This window comes from Terrapene carolina, unplaced genomic scaffold (genome assembly GCF_002925995.2).
Source record: "Terrapene carolina triunguis isolate 2854851 unplaced genomic scaffold, T_m_triunguis-2.0 Scaffold93, whole genome shotgun sequence".
Taxonomy (NCBI): domain Eukaryota; kingdom Metazoa; phylum Chordata; order Testudines; family Emydidae; genus Terrapene; species Terrapene triunguis.
Window position 1 is genome coordinate 17,430,909 of NW_020664444.1, and position 20,485 is coordinate 17,451,393.

The following is a 20,485-nucleotide window of genomic DNA, read 5'->3' on the forward strand; positions in this document are numbered from 1 at the left end:
CCTTATAGGTACTTAAAGACTGTAATCAAGTCACCCTTTAACCTTCTCTTTGTTAAGCTAAATAGATTGAGTTCCTTGAGTCTATTGCTATAAAGCATGTTTTCAATCCTTTAATCATTCTTGTGGCTCTTCTCTGAACCCTCTCCAATTTTTCAACATCCTTGAATTGTTGACACTAGAACAGGATGCAGTATTCCACCAGTGCCAAATACAGAGGTAAAATAACCTCTCTATTCCCCTGTTTATGCATCCAAGGATCACATTAGCCCATTTGACCACAGTATTACGGTGGGAGCTCATGTTTGGCTAATTATTCACCCTCCACCCCCCAAAATCTTTTTCAGAGTCACTGCTTCCCAGGGATAGAGTCTCCCATCCTGTAAATATATCCTACGTTCTTTGTTCCTAGATTTCTCCACCTCCAGGAACCGCACCTCTCTGAGCCTTCAGCATAGGTGACGACTTACCCTCTGTCCGGTGGGTTCTCGACCCCTGCCTGCCCCTGGCCCTGCCCCTGCCCCACCTCTTCCTGTCCCTGCCCCGCCCTCACCCTGCCCCCATTCCACTCCCTTCCCCCAAGTCCCTGCCCCTGCCCCGCCTCTTCTCCGCCTCCTCCGCTGAGCACGCTGCATCCCTGCTCCTCCCCCCCCGGAAAGTCCTAAGTGCCGCCAAACAGCTGTTAGGGGCGGGGGCGGGAAGCACTGGGAGGGAGGGAGAGGAGCAGGGACGCGGTGCACTTGGGGAGGAGAAGGAGGGGGAAGCTTGACTGCCGGTGGGTGCAGAGCACCTGCTAATTTTTCCCCGTGGGTGCTCCAGGCACCTATGGCCTTCAGTACACCTGTCTCTCGCCGTGGGCCCCCTCAGGGAGTCCACTCACTCTGGACCCCCGGGGCCTCCACCCCCAGAAGGAATAATGCATCGCTGATCTCTAGACTGGAGTGACTCTCAGCCACTGTAAAACAGAAAGATTTCTTGAGCATCTGAACCCAGCACAGGAAACTTTTGGGGCCCTCAGGCCTAGCATCCCTCAGCACAGTACATCTAGGTCTCTCCTGCATCCAGGTAGGCTACAGCTGCTCTCACTAGTCCCGCAGCCCCCTCCTTCCAGCCGAGGCATCCTATATCACCGACCCCAACAGCTCCTCCCCTGTCCTTTGTCTTCCGTCCCACGTAAACAGGTCACTGGGGACCTCTCTCCTCCGTCTTTTGTTCCCTCTTTGGCTGGAACTGGTTGGTCAGGTCACCGGGGTCCTCTCTCCTCAGACCAGTGTCCTCCCACTGGTCAGAACTGGCTGCCTTCCAAGCTGGGCCAGGCCTCTTGTTGTTCGGGGACCCAGCTGCTAGGCGAGGGTCACACCTGGTCATCTGCAACAACAAACCCTCTCCCACCACCTTGTTAAACATGCAGCACACAGGGAAACTGAGGCGTGCACACCCTATTTATGTAAAACACTACAAAATTCCCCAATTTTGTCACACTCTGTATTAGTGAGCTGTCCTCTTCATTATTTACCACTCCTTCAATTTTTGTGTCATCTGCCAACTTTGTCAGTGATGATTTTATATTTCTCCCAGGTCATTGATAAAAATGTTAAATAGCACAGGGCCAAGAACTGATCCCTGTGGAACCCCACTAGAAGCACACCCACTCGATGATGATTCCCCATTTACAATTATATTTTGAGACATATCTGTTAGCCAGCTTTAGTCCATTTAATCTGTGCCATGTTAATTTTATATTGTTCTAGTTTTTTAATCAAAATATCCTGTGGCGACAAGTCAAATACCTTACAGAAGTATAAACATATTACATCAACAATATTGCCTTTATCAATCAAATTTGTAATCTCATCAAAAAAAATATCCTGTCAAATTAACTTGATATTTTCCATAACCTCATGTTCATTAGCTTTAATTATATTACCCTTTCTACTTCTTTATTAATTGAGTCTTGTATCAACCTTATGCTTAGTTATGTTAATTGACTGGGGAATTCACACCTATCAGTCTCAGTTGGGTTTTAACTTAACCCATACCGAGGTTTCACCGAGCACATAACAATATCATGGTAGTCTATGTTGCCCACAAAATCCGGTGCAGTACTTTTATAGGCTCAGTAAGGGAATTCCCAGGGCCAGGCCTGAATTTCACATTCCAAATATGCAGTGTTGTTGTAGTGATGTTGGTCCCTGGATATGAGAGAGACAAGGTTGGTGAGGTAATATCTTTTACTGGACCAACTTCATACACCAGCAGCCAAACCTTTTTTTTTTTTTTTTTTTTTTTTTTTTAAGCCCATGTGCAATCTCATATTTTGGGTTTTCTTTTGTCCGGATGCTGTGCAGGCCAATATATGGGGCTGTCTTTGCAGCAGGACCAGGAGCGGGAAATAATTTTGCCAAGGCAGAGTTTCCTTAAGTTGGTTAGTATTGTTATCCTGTGGGAGGCAGCAGCTGGATGATAGAGACATATTGCTTAGAAGCATTGCACTCTCTGCCCCATCAATCCCAGCAACCCAACATTAGCACAAGGGTTAAATAACTAGCTATAGTGATTAAAATTCCATCTGCAGTTTAACATTAGCAGATGTTGCAGAGAGTAGCTTAATGAAGGAAAATTCTGGGAAATGAATTTTACATTCAGTTCACAGACTCACTTATAAATTCATAAATGTCAAACCACTGCCTCTTGTCTCTGATTTTCTTTTTTCTCTGATAAATGATATAGGCTGAATTCTAGTTACACTGAAGTTGTTGACTTCAATAGAGTTGCCTCAGTGTAGCTGAAGGCAGAATTTGCTCCATATCCGTGAACCAGTTGTTGGCACCGTAAGGTGGGAAACTGAGTCATGAGTCCACCTTATTCAGGCTTAAATTTTCATCTTTATTTATAAAATGCAGACAGAGTCCTTGTCAGTTGTAGTGTCTGAACATATATTTATGCCAGATGATAAACAGTTAAGATGGAATAGGTAGGGGCCCATGTCACTGAATTCTGGGATACTGGGAAGTTCTTCTTTACTACACGATGGTCATTGATGCATCCAATCCCAGTCTGGTCCTTCTGTCTCATTCCTTCAGTTTCTAGTCTGCTATTTCTCCAGTTAGGGCCCCTCCTTTGCTTGGATTTGCATATGTTTCCACATTTACATATTCATTAGTTTTTCTCCAATTAGCATTAAGCATTTGTCTTATGTAACCATACTGTACATATGAGCAAGCATCAATTTACACAGCTTTTGCTGTTTATACCATTTTCATTGCATTATGTATTCATGTCATCTTGCCCTTATTTTTCCCAGGAAAAGGACTTTGAGCATTACAGGTTTGTATATTTATCAGGCTAATTAACTTTGCTTTTGACCTAAAACACACCATATGCCATGAACAAACCATCCCCTTTGTCCTGCCAGCAATAGCATTATTTAAGAAAATCTATGTAAGAGGGAAAAAATGGCAAAATAACACTCAAGCCAGACAAAGTAAGGCTGAGGCATTGGCTGAGACAAGTGTTACCTCATCTAAACTCATTTACTGTCCATAATTATAAGTTATTGAAGTATAACTAATTACAATCTTAATTTTACCATTTAGCAGTTCTTAATCTTTATATTTCAGTATCATAATTTAATATATGTATATCAACATAACCCTTAATTTATTTGGGTGGGGGAGGAGTTAGAGAGCATTGTGGCTTTAAAATGTCACTATTTCTTTGTCATCTTCACATGCGGGTTTTCAAGGGACTTTCCACGCCAAGTCCAACATCATGTTCATAAACCATTTAAAAAACAAAACAACTTTGTCTGTAATCTTGCTTATTGCACTATGAGAGGTGCTCTTTATTTTAGGACCTTCATCATTGTTCGCCAGTAGCATAACATTAGTATCCCGTCGTGGCTGTATATTCTTAACTTTATGCTCTTTACACTAACTAGCTTTTCAGTATTGATGTCAGCAGTTCAGAAGTACAGCTCATCCCTATTTAGCCTAAGGTTTCAGGTGCTCAGGAGCGTAAAGGAGAAAATGTTAGCAGGCTTTAAAGAAGCTGTGCTAACTGGAGCACTGCCCATTTCAGAGCGGGAGCGTGGTCTGGTAGTTAGGATACTCAACTGGGAGTCAGGAGACTCAACTGGGGTTCTAGTCTTGGCACTGACCTCCTTCTGGGGAACCCACCCTTTGTCTGCTTATCTGTCAGAAACCGAGATGTGGAGGATCATGCCTGCCAGTGGTGGATGAAATTGCAGTCAGATTGGGAATCAGAGCTAGCGGTTAGAGCTGGAATAAGGAATCAAGAACAGGTGGGAACAAAGCAAACATAGGGCTGGGAGCTGGACTGGAGCACGGACAGGACAGGACAGGGCTGGAGCAGCCTAAGGACTGTGGAGTCTGCCACCACTATCAGGCAAGGGAGAGTTCAAAACCATGAAGTTACATTGGGCAGACTGAGCTGCTGTTTCTCCTGTGAAGTTTAAATACCTGCCCTGTGAGTCAGGTCCTGACTTGTGGACTGGCTGGAGCCTGGCACAGGAATGACTTCAGCCACATACGGGATCAGACTCTAGTTTGGGGATGACTCATCACCTCACATCTTTTGGTAGGCTCTTTGGGGTAGGAATGTCGCTTATTATGTGTTTGTACAACACCTAACATGTGGGGCCCTGAACTCAGTTGGGTCCTTTAGGTGCTACTGTAATACCAATAATATAAATATAATAAACTCTTATATAGCTTTGAAGCAAATGATTTGCATAACCAGCAGGTGGTCTCACCCAGAACAGCCTCAGGGAACTAAAAGATGAAACTGGAGTTTTGCTAAATAAAGTTTGGGAAAAAATTAGGTTTATATTGTACTGATAAAAATAGAAAAACGTCAGGGTTTTCTTACTCTGTTTTGGTTTCCTTTTGCCGTGTAGTTTGTTTGGCTATGTTTGGGTAGGTAGGAAATGGCCACAGGGCAGTGTTGGACTGGCTCCATTGTCATACTGGGTGTATTGTCAGAGTTGTGGTGCAATTTGTTGTGGCAGATGTGTACATGTGATGTGCACAAAGCAGCGCTTAATTATTTAAAGGCTTTTAAAATATGCAATGTGAAAGCAAATACATTAAACAAAACTTTGGTAAAATTTGATAGGAAATGAATTATGTACGGTAGAGATAAATTAATGGGGAATTCAGAGTAACTGAGGGAAAACGTTCCATTTGAAGCCAGGAGGGACTCCTGAAGCTACAGAAATTATAACATGGATGATAAACTCATAAGGATTCATTCATTTCATTATTTTCTCTCTTATTGTTTTCCTTTGGAGTTAAACAGTTTAGTACAGCATCTCTTTATGTAATTGATTTAGGGATTGATCCTGAGAGAAGTTGACTAGAACCTACAAGTCTCATTGGCTTCAGTAAGAGTTGTGGGTTCTCAGACCTTTTGAGATCAGGCGCTTAATAAATAATTTCCATTTATTAATTTTAAATTATTTTGTTACTTGGGTATTGAACCTGTTCGCCTGCAGGGGGCAGCAGAGTTCCTGCTTGTTTATACCTAAAGCTTGATACAGTCATTGCTAAATAACTCAGTATGACATATTTTTCAGGATATCTATATGTTTACAGCCCCAGCTCAACAAGGTACTTAAGCCTCTGCCTGACTGTAAGCATGTAAATAGCCCCACTGACTTTAATGGCCCCATTGACTTCAGTGGAACTGCTCATTTGTTTAAAGTTATGCACATACTTAAGTACCTTGCTGAATGAGGACCTCTGTGCAGATTATTTCATAACTATAATGATCATTCAAAGGCGGAATCTATATTTTAATACCAACGTATTAAAATCTGTGCTTGCTGATGCTTTCCAATCCAACTTTTCAATAAGACTTGCTTAAATTGAAAGTCTTGTTTGATAAGCAAAATGATATCACATGCAAGTCAGTGGAAGTTCTGTGCAAGAATGGCAGGACCATGCCCTTAGACCTGTACTGGATAGGCAAAATATTCAGGATGCAAAAGCCAGCTTAATGTTACATAGTGGCAAAGATGCTGAGCCCAGTGGATTTGATTTTTATGTTAATGCAAACTGAAGAGGTCTCTAATGAGTTATGTACCGTTTCCATTGGTTTTCTAGGGAGCCTGGAGTGCATAAGCAGTTAATTCGCTAATCCTATCTGCTTTCTACCCCATCAGTTGATTCATTTTCCGCTATGCACACTCCATGGGGTGTATTTTCAAAATGAGAGTGAGCCAAAAAAGAGCCGTCTCTCCTCTAGAAGAGCAAAGTACTGTAGTGTTTTAAACAACCATTTATTTTAATAGTATTGGAGCTAAAGGCACTATATGCAGCTAGCTGGGGGACTGTTATTATAAATATGTCATTTGGGTTTTCTCCTTAGAGTTGTTTTACTGCTTCCCTTTTATTGCACTTCTCAATTAGGCCTTGCCTACATTGTTGGGTTCTTTTTGTACCATTGTAGTTTGAAACCTGGGTAAATTGCCTTGCAAGTCATCTTTTACACCGGCACAGCCTATGCACAAGTTTGAGTTACATCTGTGTAGCTAGAGGAGGCTGGAATGAGTCACTTTGCCCACAAGCTAACTGGCCTTGTAAGAAAGAAACCTCCTTAAACCATTAACAATATTTACCAAATGAAAAGCAATTGCAAGTGATCAGGAGACACGATTGTCTGCATGTGTTTTTTTAGAAGACCAGTGAGATCATGGAGAAGTCTTTGAAGAGGGCAGTGGGCACACAAAACCAGATCTGAGAAAGTTCTGCACCCACCAGCTCCCATTGTGACAGTAGGTGCAGATTTTCAGAAGAGCTCAGCTACACACACACACACACACACCATGTGTGTGTGTGTGTCATGCTGAGCTCTCTTGAGAATGTGGCCTACAGGGTCTGAGAATGCCACAGGAGCGAGTTTACTTCACTGGGGGGCATGGGTGCATAGGTCCCATTAAATGCTCTGTGCCAAATGGAGTTGTGACCTTAGTGAAATGTTCCTATTCACTAAGGCAAACACACTGCCCTGTCCCCTGTATGCACTGAGGCCTTCTTAGCAGTGAAGCTGTATGGTTCCAATGCACAGGGGACAAGAGATGTCACATAGAGAGTGCTTAACCTTGCTGCTCCCCAGCACACAGCTTTGTAGGGACCCCTGTGTCGCAGCATGCAGAGAGAGGACTGGTGGGGGCAATGCGTGGGCTGGCTAGGAGAGGAACATGGCTGGGAATGTGCTGCTGCTTGAATCTCCCAATGGCCAGTATCATGGGGCTCTGCATTAGGAACATGCACAGCACTGAAGTAGCCTATTAGAGCCATTCAGCAGTTACTCTGCAGGCTTGGAAGGAAGTGTCTCTCCACACATCTGCCCAGTGCCTGGCCTGGCTACTCAGGCCGAGGTGGGCCTAAGGCAGAGATTCTCAAACTGGGGGTCAGGACCCCTCAGGGGGTCACGAGTTTATTACATGGGGGGTTGCGAGCTGTCAACTTCCACCCCAACTCCGCTTTGCCTCCAGCATTTATAATGGTGTTAAATATAAGTGTTTTTAATTTATAAGTAAATTTATAATTTACTCAGAGGCTTGCTACATGAAAGGGATCACCAGTACAAAAGTTTGAGAACCACTGGCCTAAGGAAATGATCCAGCAACCCCTTACTCATGCAATGTCATCAGGAGTACTGACAGGAGGGCTCGTCGGAGGAAGGAGTTACGTGGCTGGATCCGTTGGTCCCCATACTTCACAATGAATTTGGAGACAACCTCATCACAGTGCACAAAGTCCAATCAGTACTTTAGCCAGGAAAAAAGCATTTAAGAAGAACACAAGTAAATAGATAATATACAATTATGTTATTTGCACCATATTGTTCATCCTTAAAAATGCAGCTCTTTTAGTGCACATAAACGAACCCAATTTTCATGTATATTTCAACATTTCCATTAAAAGGGTAAGGGGAACCTTTTTATTCCAGAGTGGATCTCTTCAATGACCGGCTGCGGTATGTGCAGATACAGAAGGAATTAGTTTGATTAGCACAGTATGTCCAGTCACCTGATCTCTTCTTTTTTAATTGCTTTTTGCTCTATCTTGGCCTCGAAATGAATGCTGTTGTCACAGCAATGACTACTATCATGCAGAAATACCTCATGAGATCCGGTTGTGCAATTTCTGTTAGGAAGAGAGATTACTAAAATGGAAAATAAGTGTCCACCTGGTCATAACCAGAACTTGGCTGAGTTTGGGGGAATCCAGATGATGAGAAAAGTACTTTATTTTATGCTTTAAAAAGCCCTGCCGGGTTATCAGGTTTGCAGACCTAGTACCAGTTTAATTGAAGTCTTTAAATCAAGTGTTGAGGACAGAGGTTAGTGGCCTATGACAGGAGTGGGTGGGTGAGGTTCTGTAGCCTACTGTGTGCAGGAGGTCAGACTAGATGATCATGATGGTCCCTTCTGGCCTTAAAAGTCTATGAGTTAACCCATCTTCTAGGCCTGCAGTGACCTCACTGAAGCAAGCCTTGTGTTATTTAACAAATGAATGTGCACTACTTGGACACCTCCTTTGGGTGGAGTCCTGCCTTCTTTTAGAGCTGCCTCATCTGAAGCAATCCCAATTATGAGTGCTTATGTGCTTCACTCTGGTGCACAAGGGAGGTGGAAAGAGGGCATCTGGAGCCTCTTCCCCAGGCCTGAAGGCAGGAAGTCTGGATATATCCATAGTACACAGGGCATTTGGCTCACTCAGAACGTCCCAAAGATGTGTGGTCTGTGTGTCTGGGGCATTTCTATCTCCTCAGCTAGCGCGGATGTGGCCATTAGAAGCAATTGCTAGTTGTCTGATAGTGGATGCACCCATTACTGCTGGTCAGCTTCTCTCATCCCTCCCTGTGGAATCTTGCCTGGCCAGAATAATTCCTGTTGCAGAGGTGGCAACTCTGTTCCCCTCACTGTGCCAGCTAGGGTTGCTTGTGGCTTGTGTCGTATCTTGGCAAAACTATAATTCTCTTAATGTGAATAAATAGATCAGAGACCTGCAAGTGTGTATAATGGGACAAACGTAGCAATGACCATGTCTGAAGCAGCTGAGAGTCTTCACCAGGACTCTGAGTATATATACACCTTGGGAAAGGAGAGCATGTGCTGTTTGCCCTTTAAACCAACCCTCTGTGTGTGCAATTACTAAGAGAGCATAAATAGTGTAGAGAAGAGAGAATGGCTAGCACACCCGTATCAATGTACCAAGCAGTGCTTAATTGGCACGCTGATAAAGGAAGTTCTACTTCTAAAGCAGGTAATGAACAACAGTTTCTTTCTCTGTAGTTGAGAGATGAAGCACATTATAAAATACACCCAGTGAGGGAAACCTATCACACATCTAACCGGTACAATCTGCTGGACGACTGGTGCAGTCTACAAAGATCCCATTTTTATTTTGAGCTTCTCTTACCCCTGTGTATGGAGTCTTCAAATTTCCCTTCCCAAGCTGTTCTTGTAAGAAACAAAATTAGCAGGAAAAGAAATTCAGGGCTTGGATCTGATTAAAAAGAGGCTTAATTTCACAGCTGTATCTTTAGAGCTTTCTGATTGGTGGTGCCTGTTAAGCAGTTCTGTTCCTCTGAGCCATTACAGATGGTTTACCAAGCAAATGCTGACAGTTTTAACAGTAGAATAAAACAATTAGCTCCCAATGATGAACTGCCTAGAATTTTAAAATGAGCTCATGGACTGATAAATGGAGCTGAATTTTTGGCAGACAAAGATGTTTTATCTTAGCAAGCAGCAGCCTTTATTATCTCAAGATGTGAATTCATTGAGACTGTTTGTAGACATTATAGTAGAGGACAGGGCTATCTGTTGCAGTCCTAAAATGCCACCTGATTGAAGTAAGTCTAACATCCATTCTGGAGGTGAACACCAGGAAATTTCTTTTCCCTTTTTTCAGAAATCGTGAAACTGCACCAGTGCTACCAATGATAGCAGTACTAATAATGATAGTAGTAAGCTGTAGTATAATTAGCATACTAACGATTCAATATGCTAATTATCTGACACTACCAGATAAGCACTGGAACTCTCCTTTGGGTAGTTAGGCTGGGAGATGAGTGCTGTACCCTCAGGTAGTTCTCTTGGAATTAAAGAAAATGGTTTGAAATGTATATACTTTAAAAGGCAAGTGCACATAAAATCACTGCAATCCAATCTGCCTAGCATCACCAGAACAATAAGTGATCCCCACATTTGAACTCAGCTACTCAGTTTACAGTCCCAACATTAACTGATTGTTAAGGAACCTTTTATTGCCTGGAATACTTTGCATTTGCTAATCTGTGCTGTGATTAATTAGTGTAGAACATCCTATCCCTGATGGTTTAAATTACATGGTATTGTGTCTCAGGGTTCTGCTTCCTCTTTCGTTGTTGAAACAAAGAGAAAAAAATACCGTTATAGAAGTTGGGTGAGGGTGTTTTTTGGGGGGCTTTTTGTTGTTGTTTTTTGCATAATGTTTGTTTACTGTCAGATAATAAATCCCCCTTGGGATCTTTCAGGCATTTCTCATAGTCCTGCTGGGTATGTTTGAGATGCATTGCCTTCTATGAGAGCTCATTAATAACTCCGACAGGCTGTGTACTAGTTAAAGAGATGGATAGTCTGAAATTCTGCCTTGCATGCATGGCCATTCCACAGAAAACAGGGTTGATTCTCATCACGCCATCCTTTCCTTTGCAGTAGCTCCCTGAGAGCGAATCGAGTTACTCCAGATCTCCACTGGTGTAGCTGAGACCAGAATCTGACCTCCTGTCTTGGGGTATAAATCAAATTAAAATATTGATTGTAGTTTAAAGACACACATGGCATTCAGAGTTTTAAAGTGGAATTTTCAAACACTGCCCTCCATGTTTGGAGCTCATATTGTTTTTATAGCACAGGCTCAGCAAAATGACGTTAACTGTTTCTAAACTGGAACTGTCAAGAATTTGAGAGACAAAACTTTTATGCATTTTAGTAGTGTCAACTAGAAATATTCCAGAATAGTTTGATAGAACATCAGGTACATCTGGATATACCGTAAGTGTCAGAGAAAATGGGAGCTGGCATTATAGACAGGCATTATTGCTGTGGGAGTTCACGCTGATAGTTGCAGCTGTATCTCCTGCTCCATGGGTGTTAGGGTCTGGTATGTAAGCTGTGCTTACCTGTGCCATGAGGGGAGAAGGCCCCAGGGAACAGTGCAGAGGGACAGGTCTACGCCCTGTCCTTGCAAAACCCTGTTCCCCAGGTGATGACGAGTCAGGAATTTTGTCTGAAGATTCCTGAGTAGGGTGACCAGATGACAAAACTGAAATATTGGGACACGGGGGGGGGCGGGGGGGAAAAAAAAAAAAAAGCCGCCGGAGCGCTCCCCCCTCCCCCGCCCCGCACCAGCTCGCCTCGTCTCCACCTCCCCCCGTAGGGGAAGGTGCCCAGCTGGTGCAATCCCGCGGGCGGCCCCAGAGTGGGGGCAGCAGGCCCCAGCCCCCCAGTCCCGCTCGGGTCCCGCAGGAGCGGAGGGCAAAATTGCTTGTTTGTCCAGTGTCCCGACCGAACATCGGTCGGGACACGGGACAAACAAGCAAATATCGGGACAGTCCTGATAAAATCGGGACATCTGGTCACCCTATTCCTGAGTAAACTTCCCCCTTCTGCAGATGGCACTTTGTATATGCAACCCTTTTCCTGGCACTACCTCAGTCCAATCCCCTGCTTCTGCTTGCTCTTGTTTTAACAAGCGAATAATGCCAACGGCGTAAACTAAGAATGTGTAACCCTAAATGGGATGTGACCAACCACACAGTGGCATGAACAGAGGGCTCAGTTCTGCACTGGCTGAAGTTAATGGCAATATTGCTACTGACTTTGATGGGAGCCAGCTTGGGCCCTGAGTTAGCAGCCTGAGGCAGCATGATGTATTAGCCAAAGGGACAGAAAAGGGGAAGCCCCGGGCTTCAGGCACTGATTGTTTTACAAGCCAAAGGCCATTCCTGCTGCATGCTAAGAACAGTACATTATACATAGTTAATTAGCATATTTACAGAGTGGTGTTAGTATAATAGCAAATATAGAATCATAAAAAGACTCTTGTAGGGAATAGGGATAGAGCATCCAGTGCTTGGTAACTTGCCTCCATTAATCCCCTGGAAGAGTTACATTCTGCATCACTTTGTACTGGAAGTTTAGAAATCCATCCAGTTTTAAAGATTTTTTGTTGATCCTTCCAATTCTAGCCAGTGCCTGGGAACCCTCTGACTTTGGCTATGCCTCCACTATGGAGCTTACAGCAGCACAGCTGTACCGCTGCAGCTGCGCCGCTATAAGGTCTCCTGTGTAGCCACTCTGTGCCGGCAGGAGGGAGCATCTCCCACCAACATAGCGCTGTCCACACCGGCGCTTTTGTCGATGAAACTTATGTCGGTCAGGGGTGTGGACCTCTGACCGACAAAAGTGCTAGTGTAGACAAAGCCTTTGGCTTTCTCAAACCCTTTCACCCACCTTCCTGCTGCACTGATGGAGGACTTTGTCCTGCAAGCTGCTGGGTGCCCTCAATCCAATCTCACGGGAGTGCTCCCTGCTTTCCAGGGTTATGCCTTTATATTGCATAATTATGATTTCTGTTGCTGTGGGTGGCCATTTGTTCCACTAGGGGAGGTTAATAGAAGGAACAGGATATTAGGTTTATTCCTCCCTCTTTGTTGCTTAGCTGGACTTTTAACAAGTAGCTCTAGTGATAATTACTGAAAATTGGCCCTTTATAGACATCACACTGGACAGCCTTGTCATGTCTGATTGTTTTCTGTAGATCGAGATCTCTGGTAATTTTAATTAGCACATTTGCAACTAGAAAATGAAAGGAGTATATATAGCATCCGTTCACTTAAAATCCGTCACTATATTTACCTGTTTCATCCTTAGAGTGTGTTTGGACCAAAATCTCAACCTCTTTTTACATAAAAAAAATTCGACTATAATTGTGTATGAGCTAGTTGTTTTCCCTTTACTTTCTCTGTTTTCTAAATACCACTGTAACAAGCTCTAATTTGTTGGCACCAAGGTATCCATCTCAGATTAGAATCTTATTTTAATCTATAAAATAACATTTATTTTTTCTAAGCAGCTAACCAGGTCTGCATAACCTTTTTCGTAGGCCAAAATGCTGAGGCATTTTGCTTACAATTTCTGCAAAGTCTTTTCTATACAATAACCAGAATTTTACATACCATATTCCATGCCCTGTCCACGTCCTCTATGTGGCATATGGTCTAATACAAAAATACATTTGATCACCGCAGACATCGACTGCAGGAAGATTCCTTCTTCCCTTCTGCCAAAGGTGCTGCTAATCTTAGGACCTCCTCCAAAACTCATCAAAGTCTGGAGGAGTCTTTTTCTATTGATTTCAGTGGCCTCTGGGTTGTTCCCTTACTGCATTACTCTGATGTTATTCTCTAGTGATGAAATCCTGGCCCTATTGAAGTCAATGGCAAAACTTCCCAATCCGTGAGGCCAGGATCTCACTCTTGAGGACTGTTTGCTACTGAGCTCCTTTTTTGACTGCTCTAGATTCCCCCTTCCTTTGCTGCATTATTCTGCTCCTCGCTGTGCTGTGGGGATATGAGGATTTCTTGGTTTGTACATAAGTTCTGCAATTTACCTGGGTTCATTCCTGTACAATTCCAACTGCAAAACGGTTCTTTGGATCTTAAAATGGTCCCAGCTGCCTGGTGGGATTTCTGCACTCACCGAATGTGGTGTTAGTAACCGAGAGAAGGGCGGCTTTCTGTAGATGCGATGGGGATGTTTGTTGTAGATGTTGATCTTGACCCGCTTTCGTTTCTGTTTCTTCAGTTTATGGCCACAACGTGAAAAGCAGCAATGACTTTGTTGGAAGGATTGTGATCGGTCAGTATTCGACAGGTTCACCGGAGTCAAACCATTGGCGTCGAATGCTCAATTCCCATCGGACAGCCGTGGAGCAATGGCACAGCCTGCGGTCCAGGGCTGAGTGTGATCGCGTCTCTCCAGCATCTCTTGAGGTGACGTGAGAATGGTCCTTCATCACCAACACAAGCAAACAACTGAGGAAAAAAATCAAACCCACACACGCTCCCATGTGATTTCCATGGAATTGAAAGTAACTGTTACAGCTGCTGGTAACAAACTGGCTGCGTTAGCCTACGTGCCTCAGTGAACCTTCATAATGCAAACCATGTATCACTTGTTCATGTGCCCATTGTTTTCACAGGGTCACTACTAATGTGGCCTGTTGGACCTGTTACTACTTGCATCATCTGCTGCATCCACACCACTGTTTTTAATCCATGTACATTATAATGGAGACTATTCAAAAGGTCACTATTAACGCAGAAGCGTTCTTTACCTGCTCCAACGTATTGCAGAGCAGATTATAGGCTGATCTGCCATGGAGATTCTGAGTTAACTGGAAACTTTTTGAGTTGCCTCCGCTACCCTTACAGTACCGATCCATGATTCATTTTATTGGAGATGTAAGTATTCGTGTGTTCTCTTTGGTGAATGTGGTAAATAGGTTAGAGTATTTATTTTTTAAATGATAGAACGTGGTAAAATCACTTCTAACTCTAGTTTTGTCTTTGTACTAGTTCAACAAAATTAAACTCCTGTTAGTATGTATGTGTGCCTTTGTGCGTCTGGGTGTGTGTATGTGTTTGTGTGTGTGCATGTGCAGTGTTACACACACAGACCCTCACATACAACCATGTATAACATGGAGCTAATGTTATGTCAGTAATGAGACCCTGCCACTCTAATATAGCAATCTCTGTATGTAAAGTAGATAGAGTATGATATAGCAAAATAAACCTTTTCAATAAAGTGTATTCTGGAAAAGCCATGGCAAGTTTTAAAGACCTTTCTTATGTTCTGCAAAAGATCCTGCTTTGGGAGCTTTTGCAGATAAGAACACCCAAAACAACACACGGTTTTAATTCCCTTCTTAGCAGGCTGCAGTGGGTCTTTCTGTGTTTTATGTACTAAACAAGGTAGTTTTTCAAATCACTGAGTGAGTTTTAGCTACAATCAAGCTGTCTGTTCTGTTGAATGCTTCTGTACATTTTTTCATGGCATATTGTCTGGTCTGATGGAGAGTGTATATTTATTGAAAATAAAGATCTATTTATTTGTGCCATGTATACTGAGGTGGTACTTATTAGCCCGACTCAGGTATGTGTCCAATTCGGTGAGTTATGTTCATTGCACAACAAAAAGAAAAGCCAAGTTGTTGGTCCTGATTTTCTTCTCACTTACCCCGGATAAATCACGAGTAATTCCAGTGAAGTCAATGGAGTTACACTGGTGTAAATCTGCTGCGGGAGGAGAATTCGAACTGCATATAGGTTCTGATCCAAAACCCATTAGGAATCGAACTCCCCATGGACTGACATTTTCATCTCTTTGGCTATCAACATGGCCACGTCAGCCCCAAATGCTCATGAATCTCGCCACTTTGTTTACAGAGTCCATATAAAAATAAATAAATAATGGAATTAAAGGAAGCGTGACCTGATGATCGGTTTTTGTTTTCTCTCTGTATCTCCATTTTAGAGGGAGAAATATCCCTCTTGTCTTCTGAAGTGTTTACCCATGTTGTGATGGGAAGCCCGGGCCTCGAAGTGTGAGTTTGCAATGCTGCCATATCAACGCGGATGGCCAATTAGAATGGTCAGAGACAGCCCCTGGGGCTCTTAGCCTGCCCTTCACTCGGAATGTAATTCCTTAATAACCAGCAGGCTCTTGCATTCACTGCTCAAGCCTTTCAGTCTGGAGGTCAAACAAAGGTGGAGGGTTGGGCCATCCCATGGCTTCGTGCATAGCTGTATGCATTGCTGCAGGCAGATACAGGTTCCGGCTCTAGCGTCTCGATCTATGTGGAGCTGAAAGCATTCAGAAAAGTTGCATAAAATTCAGGAATAATGGATTGAAAAAAAAAATTCAATACACCACATAAGGCCCCAATCCTGCAAGCTGCTCCATGCAGGCAGACCCACTGAATGCATGCAGAAATCCATTAACTTTAATAGGGTTGGACTTCAGAGGGGGTCCATATGAGTGCAGGGGTCCACCCATTTGGGAGAACTTGCAGTGTCAAGGCTTAAATTAGCACGCCTATATCTCCAGGGCTGCTTGTCAGGTACATCTTTTGCTGATATTAACACAGACCTCCCCCACTATTATTATTTGTTTGAAGTTGTGACTTTTCTGTACATCATGTGAAATCTACAAATCTTTCCAGCACCGAACCGTAAGGTCTAACCAATTAGGTCCCATTCTGAGTGCTGCTGCTCCAGAATGTAGGACTGTATTGCCAGAAAGTACCTCTCATACGTCTGCCGTGCAGTGCTAAGAGTGGCATAAAACATTGATAAGTCAATAGACACAAACAAAATCTCTCAAGAAGCAGCCATGAAAGCAGAAAGGGGATGTGGTTTGCTTGAACAGAGAACTTAACATTTGAAGGCTCGCGACTAGGAGGTGTGCATGCCTGCTTTCTAAAACCTCACCAGAACTTTTGAAAAAAAAATGGTTTAAAGCAACTAACTTCTGCCAGTGAAATGGGATGTAGCAGCTTCTCTGTAATGTCTCAGCTGGGAAGCTCTTGGTTGTTGTGTAGAGTGTGATATTACACTGGAGGGAGCTTGGCCAGCCTTCCTAGCATGTCATTGTGAAAGTTTGGAGTTTCGGGGGAGGGTGCAGTGTAAAAAGTATATTCACATCTGCTCCAGGAATCTCAGCAACAGAGCAAGGCGATTCCGAACTAAGGAAAGGCTTCATGTCATTGGCTCTCTGCACACCTGGAAATGAAATTTTGTCCTCAGTCAGAGATGGTGATCAGATGGGATTTCTGTGTGCTCCTCTCAATGGTTTTGCTCTCTACCCAGGCTTTCCCACAGACAAATATTAAAATCAGTCAAGGTGAGTGCAAATCACTGACTGTGGTTTGGGTGAGTAAACTTTAGGTTATTGATGGCTTAAAATCAGGCACTTTTACAAACGCATCCTGTAATGTATGCAATTCTCCTTACCAGTTTTGCTAACTTCTCCATAAAACCCAAACTTGTAAATTCAATAATCTGCTTAGTTTGGGAAGATGTATTATTAAGTAATGCTGATCTTTTCTGTTCCAGTGTGTTGAAGCATTCTCTCTCTTGACTTTATTTCTTTGTTTTGGAGGCATGTTCAGTTTAATCTTATAAACAATATGTGGTCCTGTACAATGGTGCCAAGAAGTTTACATTATGTTTACAATGCTCTTAATCTGATTTTAGTCCAAACAATAGTAATGGCACTCAATAATAATTAATAAAGCAATTGCAAGTTGTAAAGGATTGTGACTCTTTGGATATTCAGCTTTCTGTGGAAGTGCAAAAAGCAGAGAACAGTGATTTGCAAAGTTTCTTTTATTCACCCTTTTTAACATAAAGTGAAGTTATATGTGAGAACTGTCTCTCTACATATTAGATCATATAACACATATACAGCTGGCTGAAGAGTTTCTCTACAGTTAATCACAAAGTGTACTTTTTTAGGGGAGAGAAGTATTTTAATAAAATTTTAACTGGCTTTGAGATTTCATTGTATTACCCAGGTTTGCGGTACATTTTTACTTGGATAGAATAAGCCAAATTCTGTTCATTTACACCAGTGTAATTCCAGAGTAACTACACTCACTTTGATAGTGTTCTTCTAAATTTACATGGGACTGTGAGCAGACTTATCTCACCCAATAAGTATTGTTCAATGAACTAGTGAGAAAAATAATTACCACAAGCTTGGCTTTGGTGCCAGGCAACAAATCAATGGGAGCTTCCTCAAAAACTAATTGAGGAGAGAAAAATCAAAGATGCGTCCTATCCGGTTGCAGCTAGACGTATAGTATTTCTGTGCTGCAGGAGATCTACAGAATTGACTATAGTATTTTTACATCTTGAAATACAAATACCATAGAATTTTATTCCATAAAAATAACTTCATTTTGATAAAAAATATTTACAAAAAATTCTCTTATGTGTCTGAGGTTGTGACACTTTTGCAGCACAATTAAAGTTTCAGTCCGTTGCCTGGATAATCTATAATCTCCACACTCACCATTGGTCACCACTCCCTTCCAACTCTGCCTTGCTGTTCTGCAGAAGAGAGGAGCAGCTGGCTTCAAAGAGACTTTCAGAGTACAATACGTGCGCACACAACCACTTAAGATAAAGCCTTGTCACGACCTGCTTGTTTTGAAAGCAGTCATGTAATGAAAGGGGGCAAATAATCATACAAATTAAATATTTTGCATGATAATAATATTGAAGACACCCTATGTAATTTTTGGTGTCTGTATTTAAGGACAGCCCTTATTCACATACAATCTCTCAGTAATACTTAATGACATTGGCTTATTTTTTTTCTATCCATCATAAACTCCTCTTTTGGTGCTTATCCTTTGGCAGTGTGTTTTATTCAACAACAGGGAGAGGTTAAAACTAGTGTAGTGTAAGGGGAATGTAGAAAAGTTACTCTGGTGAGGTATTACAGATCTATCTTAGCGTGGCACTTTGTATCCTCACTGGGAGTGTATAGTTATTGTTAGGTTACGTCTGTAGAAGATGGTGCCAAAGTCTTCATATGAATTGTTTTGTGCAGCTTGTAAAATGTGTCCCATTCCCTGCATACTCACACCTTCCATAATTGTGCACATTTTCTGTGATCTTGCTTAACATCATCTATCGCACCAAGACGTGATGTTGCGTCCCCAACCCTTTCCAAAATGGAAATAAATAATAAATAAATTAACAGATGCCTGATGTGTTGCTTGAATTGGGAGAATTGCCGAAAGCATGTACGTGGCTCAGTTCTGCAGGCCATTGCAGATAAGGCAGTGAGTAAGCATTCTTGGACTGGGATTTTCTTCTGGAAAATCCATTTCAGTTCCTTACTCCAAACATTTTTAAATTCTCATTTCTCTGATTTTGTCCATACTCTGGGGGAAATCCTTTCCCCGCTGAAGCTGATAGCAAATCTCTCATTGACTTCGGTTCGGTCAGGATTTTACCCTCTCTCTATATCGAACATGGCAGTGGAGGGGCATTGATGGAACATCAGGTCCTTCTATGCTTTCATGTTGTATTTACAAGTATTCCTGTGGCTGAAGGTAAGCTGTAAACTAAATGAGATGAAAAATCAAAAGGACTACATTAGAGGAAAGAGAAGAAAAATTAACATCCCTTTCCCCAAAAATGTGCTTACCCCTTGACCCTGACAACACTAACTGCATGTACAAGAAGTAAGAGAGAACACACACTTGCTGGCATCTAGTCCCAGCAGAGATCCAGGAATGGTTTCCATAGCAGAAAGTCAGTTGATCATTATATGTAAAGGGAGTTTTCTCTCATTCAGTCTACTCTAGGGCCCTAATCCTGTGAGGTGCTCAGTGCCTCCTGAGTATTGGTAGGGGACCCTTGATACCCAGCAAGTTTAGTGCAGTTTAAGTTGCTCAGCATCTCTGAGGATTGGGCCCCAGAAGAGCATTAATCTCATAAAGGCTAGGTATGCTATTTGCAATACAGCACGGTTTATTGAAGTCTCTGAATCTCTGTAGCAGGCACAGTCAAAGCCACATAACTAGGGCCCTACCAAATTCATTGTCCATTTTGGTCAATTTCATGGTCATAGTATTTTTAAAATAGTAAATTTCATGATTTCAGCTATTTAAATCTGAAATTTCATGGTGATGTAATTGTAGGGGTCCTGACCCAAAAAGGAGTTGTGTGGGGGGTCACAAGGTTATTGTATGGGCGGGTTGCGGTATTGCTACCCTTACTTCTGCGCTGCTGCTGGCGGCGGTGCTACATTCAGAGCTGGGCAGCTGGAGAGCAGCGGCTGCTGGCCAGGAGCCCAGCTCTGAAGGCAGCGCAGAAGTAAGGGTGGCAATACCGTGACCCCCCTAAAATAATCTTGCGACCCCCCTGCAACTCTCTTTTGGGTCAGGACCCCCAATTTGAGAAACGCTGGTCTCCCCCATTAAATCTGTATAGCATAGGGTAAAAGCACACACAAGACCAGATTTCACGGTCCGTGATACGTTTTTCATGGCCGTGAATTTGGTTGGGCCCTACACATACATTCTGGTAGCCATAGGGCTCCCTTTGGCTGAACCCTCTTTTCTGAGTTGCTAAGTCATCTTTTTAAGGGCATTAATGGCTTGTTTACAGTTTAGACTCTTACTGATAAATCCATAGCCCGTGATGAAATCAAGCCCTTTAATAGTCTCCAGCAAGAATATGATTTGCTTCCTGCACAAGACTGGTAATATCTGCTGTTGAAAAGATGCTCTGAGAGTGCTTTGAAGTGCCAGGAATGCTACCAGAATGGATATCACTTGTCAGTCTTGCCCCAGACCCTGGGCTACACACATTGCAGAGCTACACA

General features: G+C 42.8%; 2 protein-coding genes across 2 annotated transcripts in view; both read left to right on the forward strand.

Moving 5' to 3' along the window:
• SYT17 (synaptotagmin 17) overlaps positions 1-15,202 on the forward strand; it is a 72,460-nt gene extending 57,258 nt beyond the window's left edge. The window contains exon 8 of the mRNA XM_024204703.1: positions 13,883-15,202. Within this exon, the coding sequence (XP_024060471.1) occupies positions 13,883-14,079 (197 nt within the window). The 3' untranslated portion in view covers positions 14,080-15,202. The remainder of the gene's footprint in view (positions 1-13,882) is intronic.
• A 1,661-nt stretch (positions 15,203-16,863) lies between these two features.
• CLEC19A (C-type lectin domain containing 19A) overlaps positions 16,864-20,485 on the forward strand; it is an 11,811-nt gene continuing 8,189 nt past the window's right edge. The window contains exon 1 of the mRNA XM_024204740.1: positions 16,864-16,984. Coding sequence (XP_024060508.1) covers positions 16,870-16,984 — 115 coding nt within the window. The 5' untranslated portion in view covers positions 16,864-16,869. The remainder of the gene's footprint in view (positions 16,985-20,485) is intronic.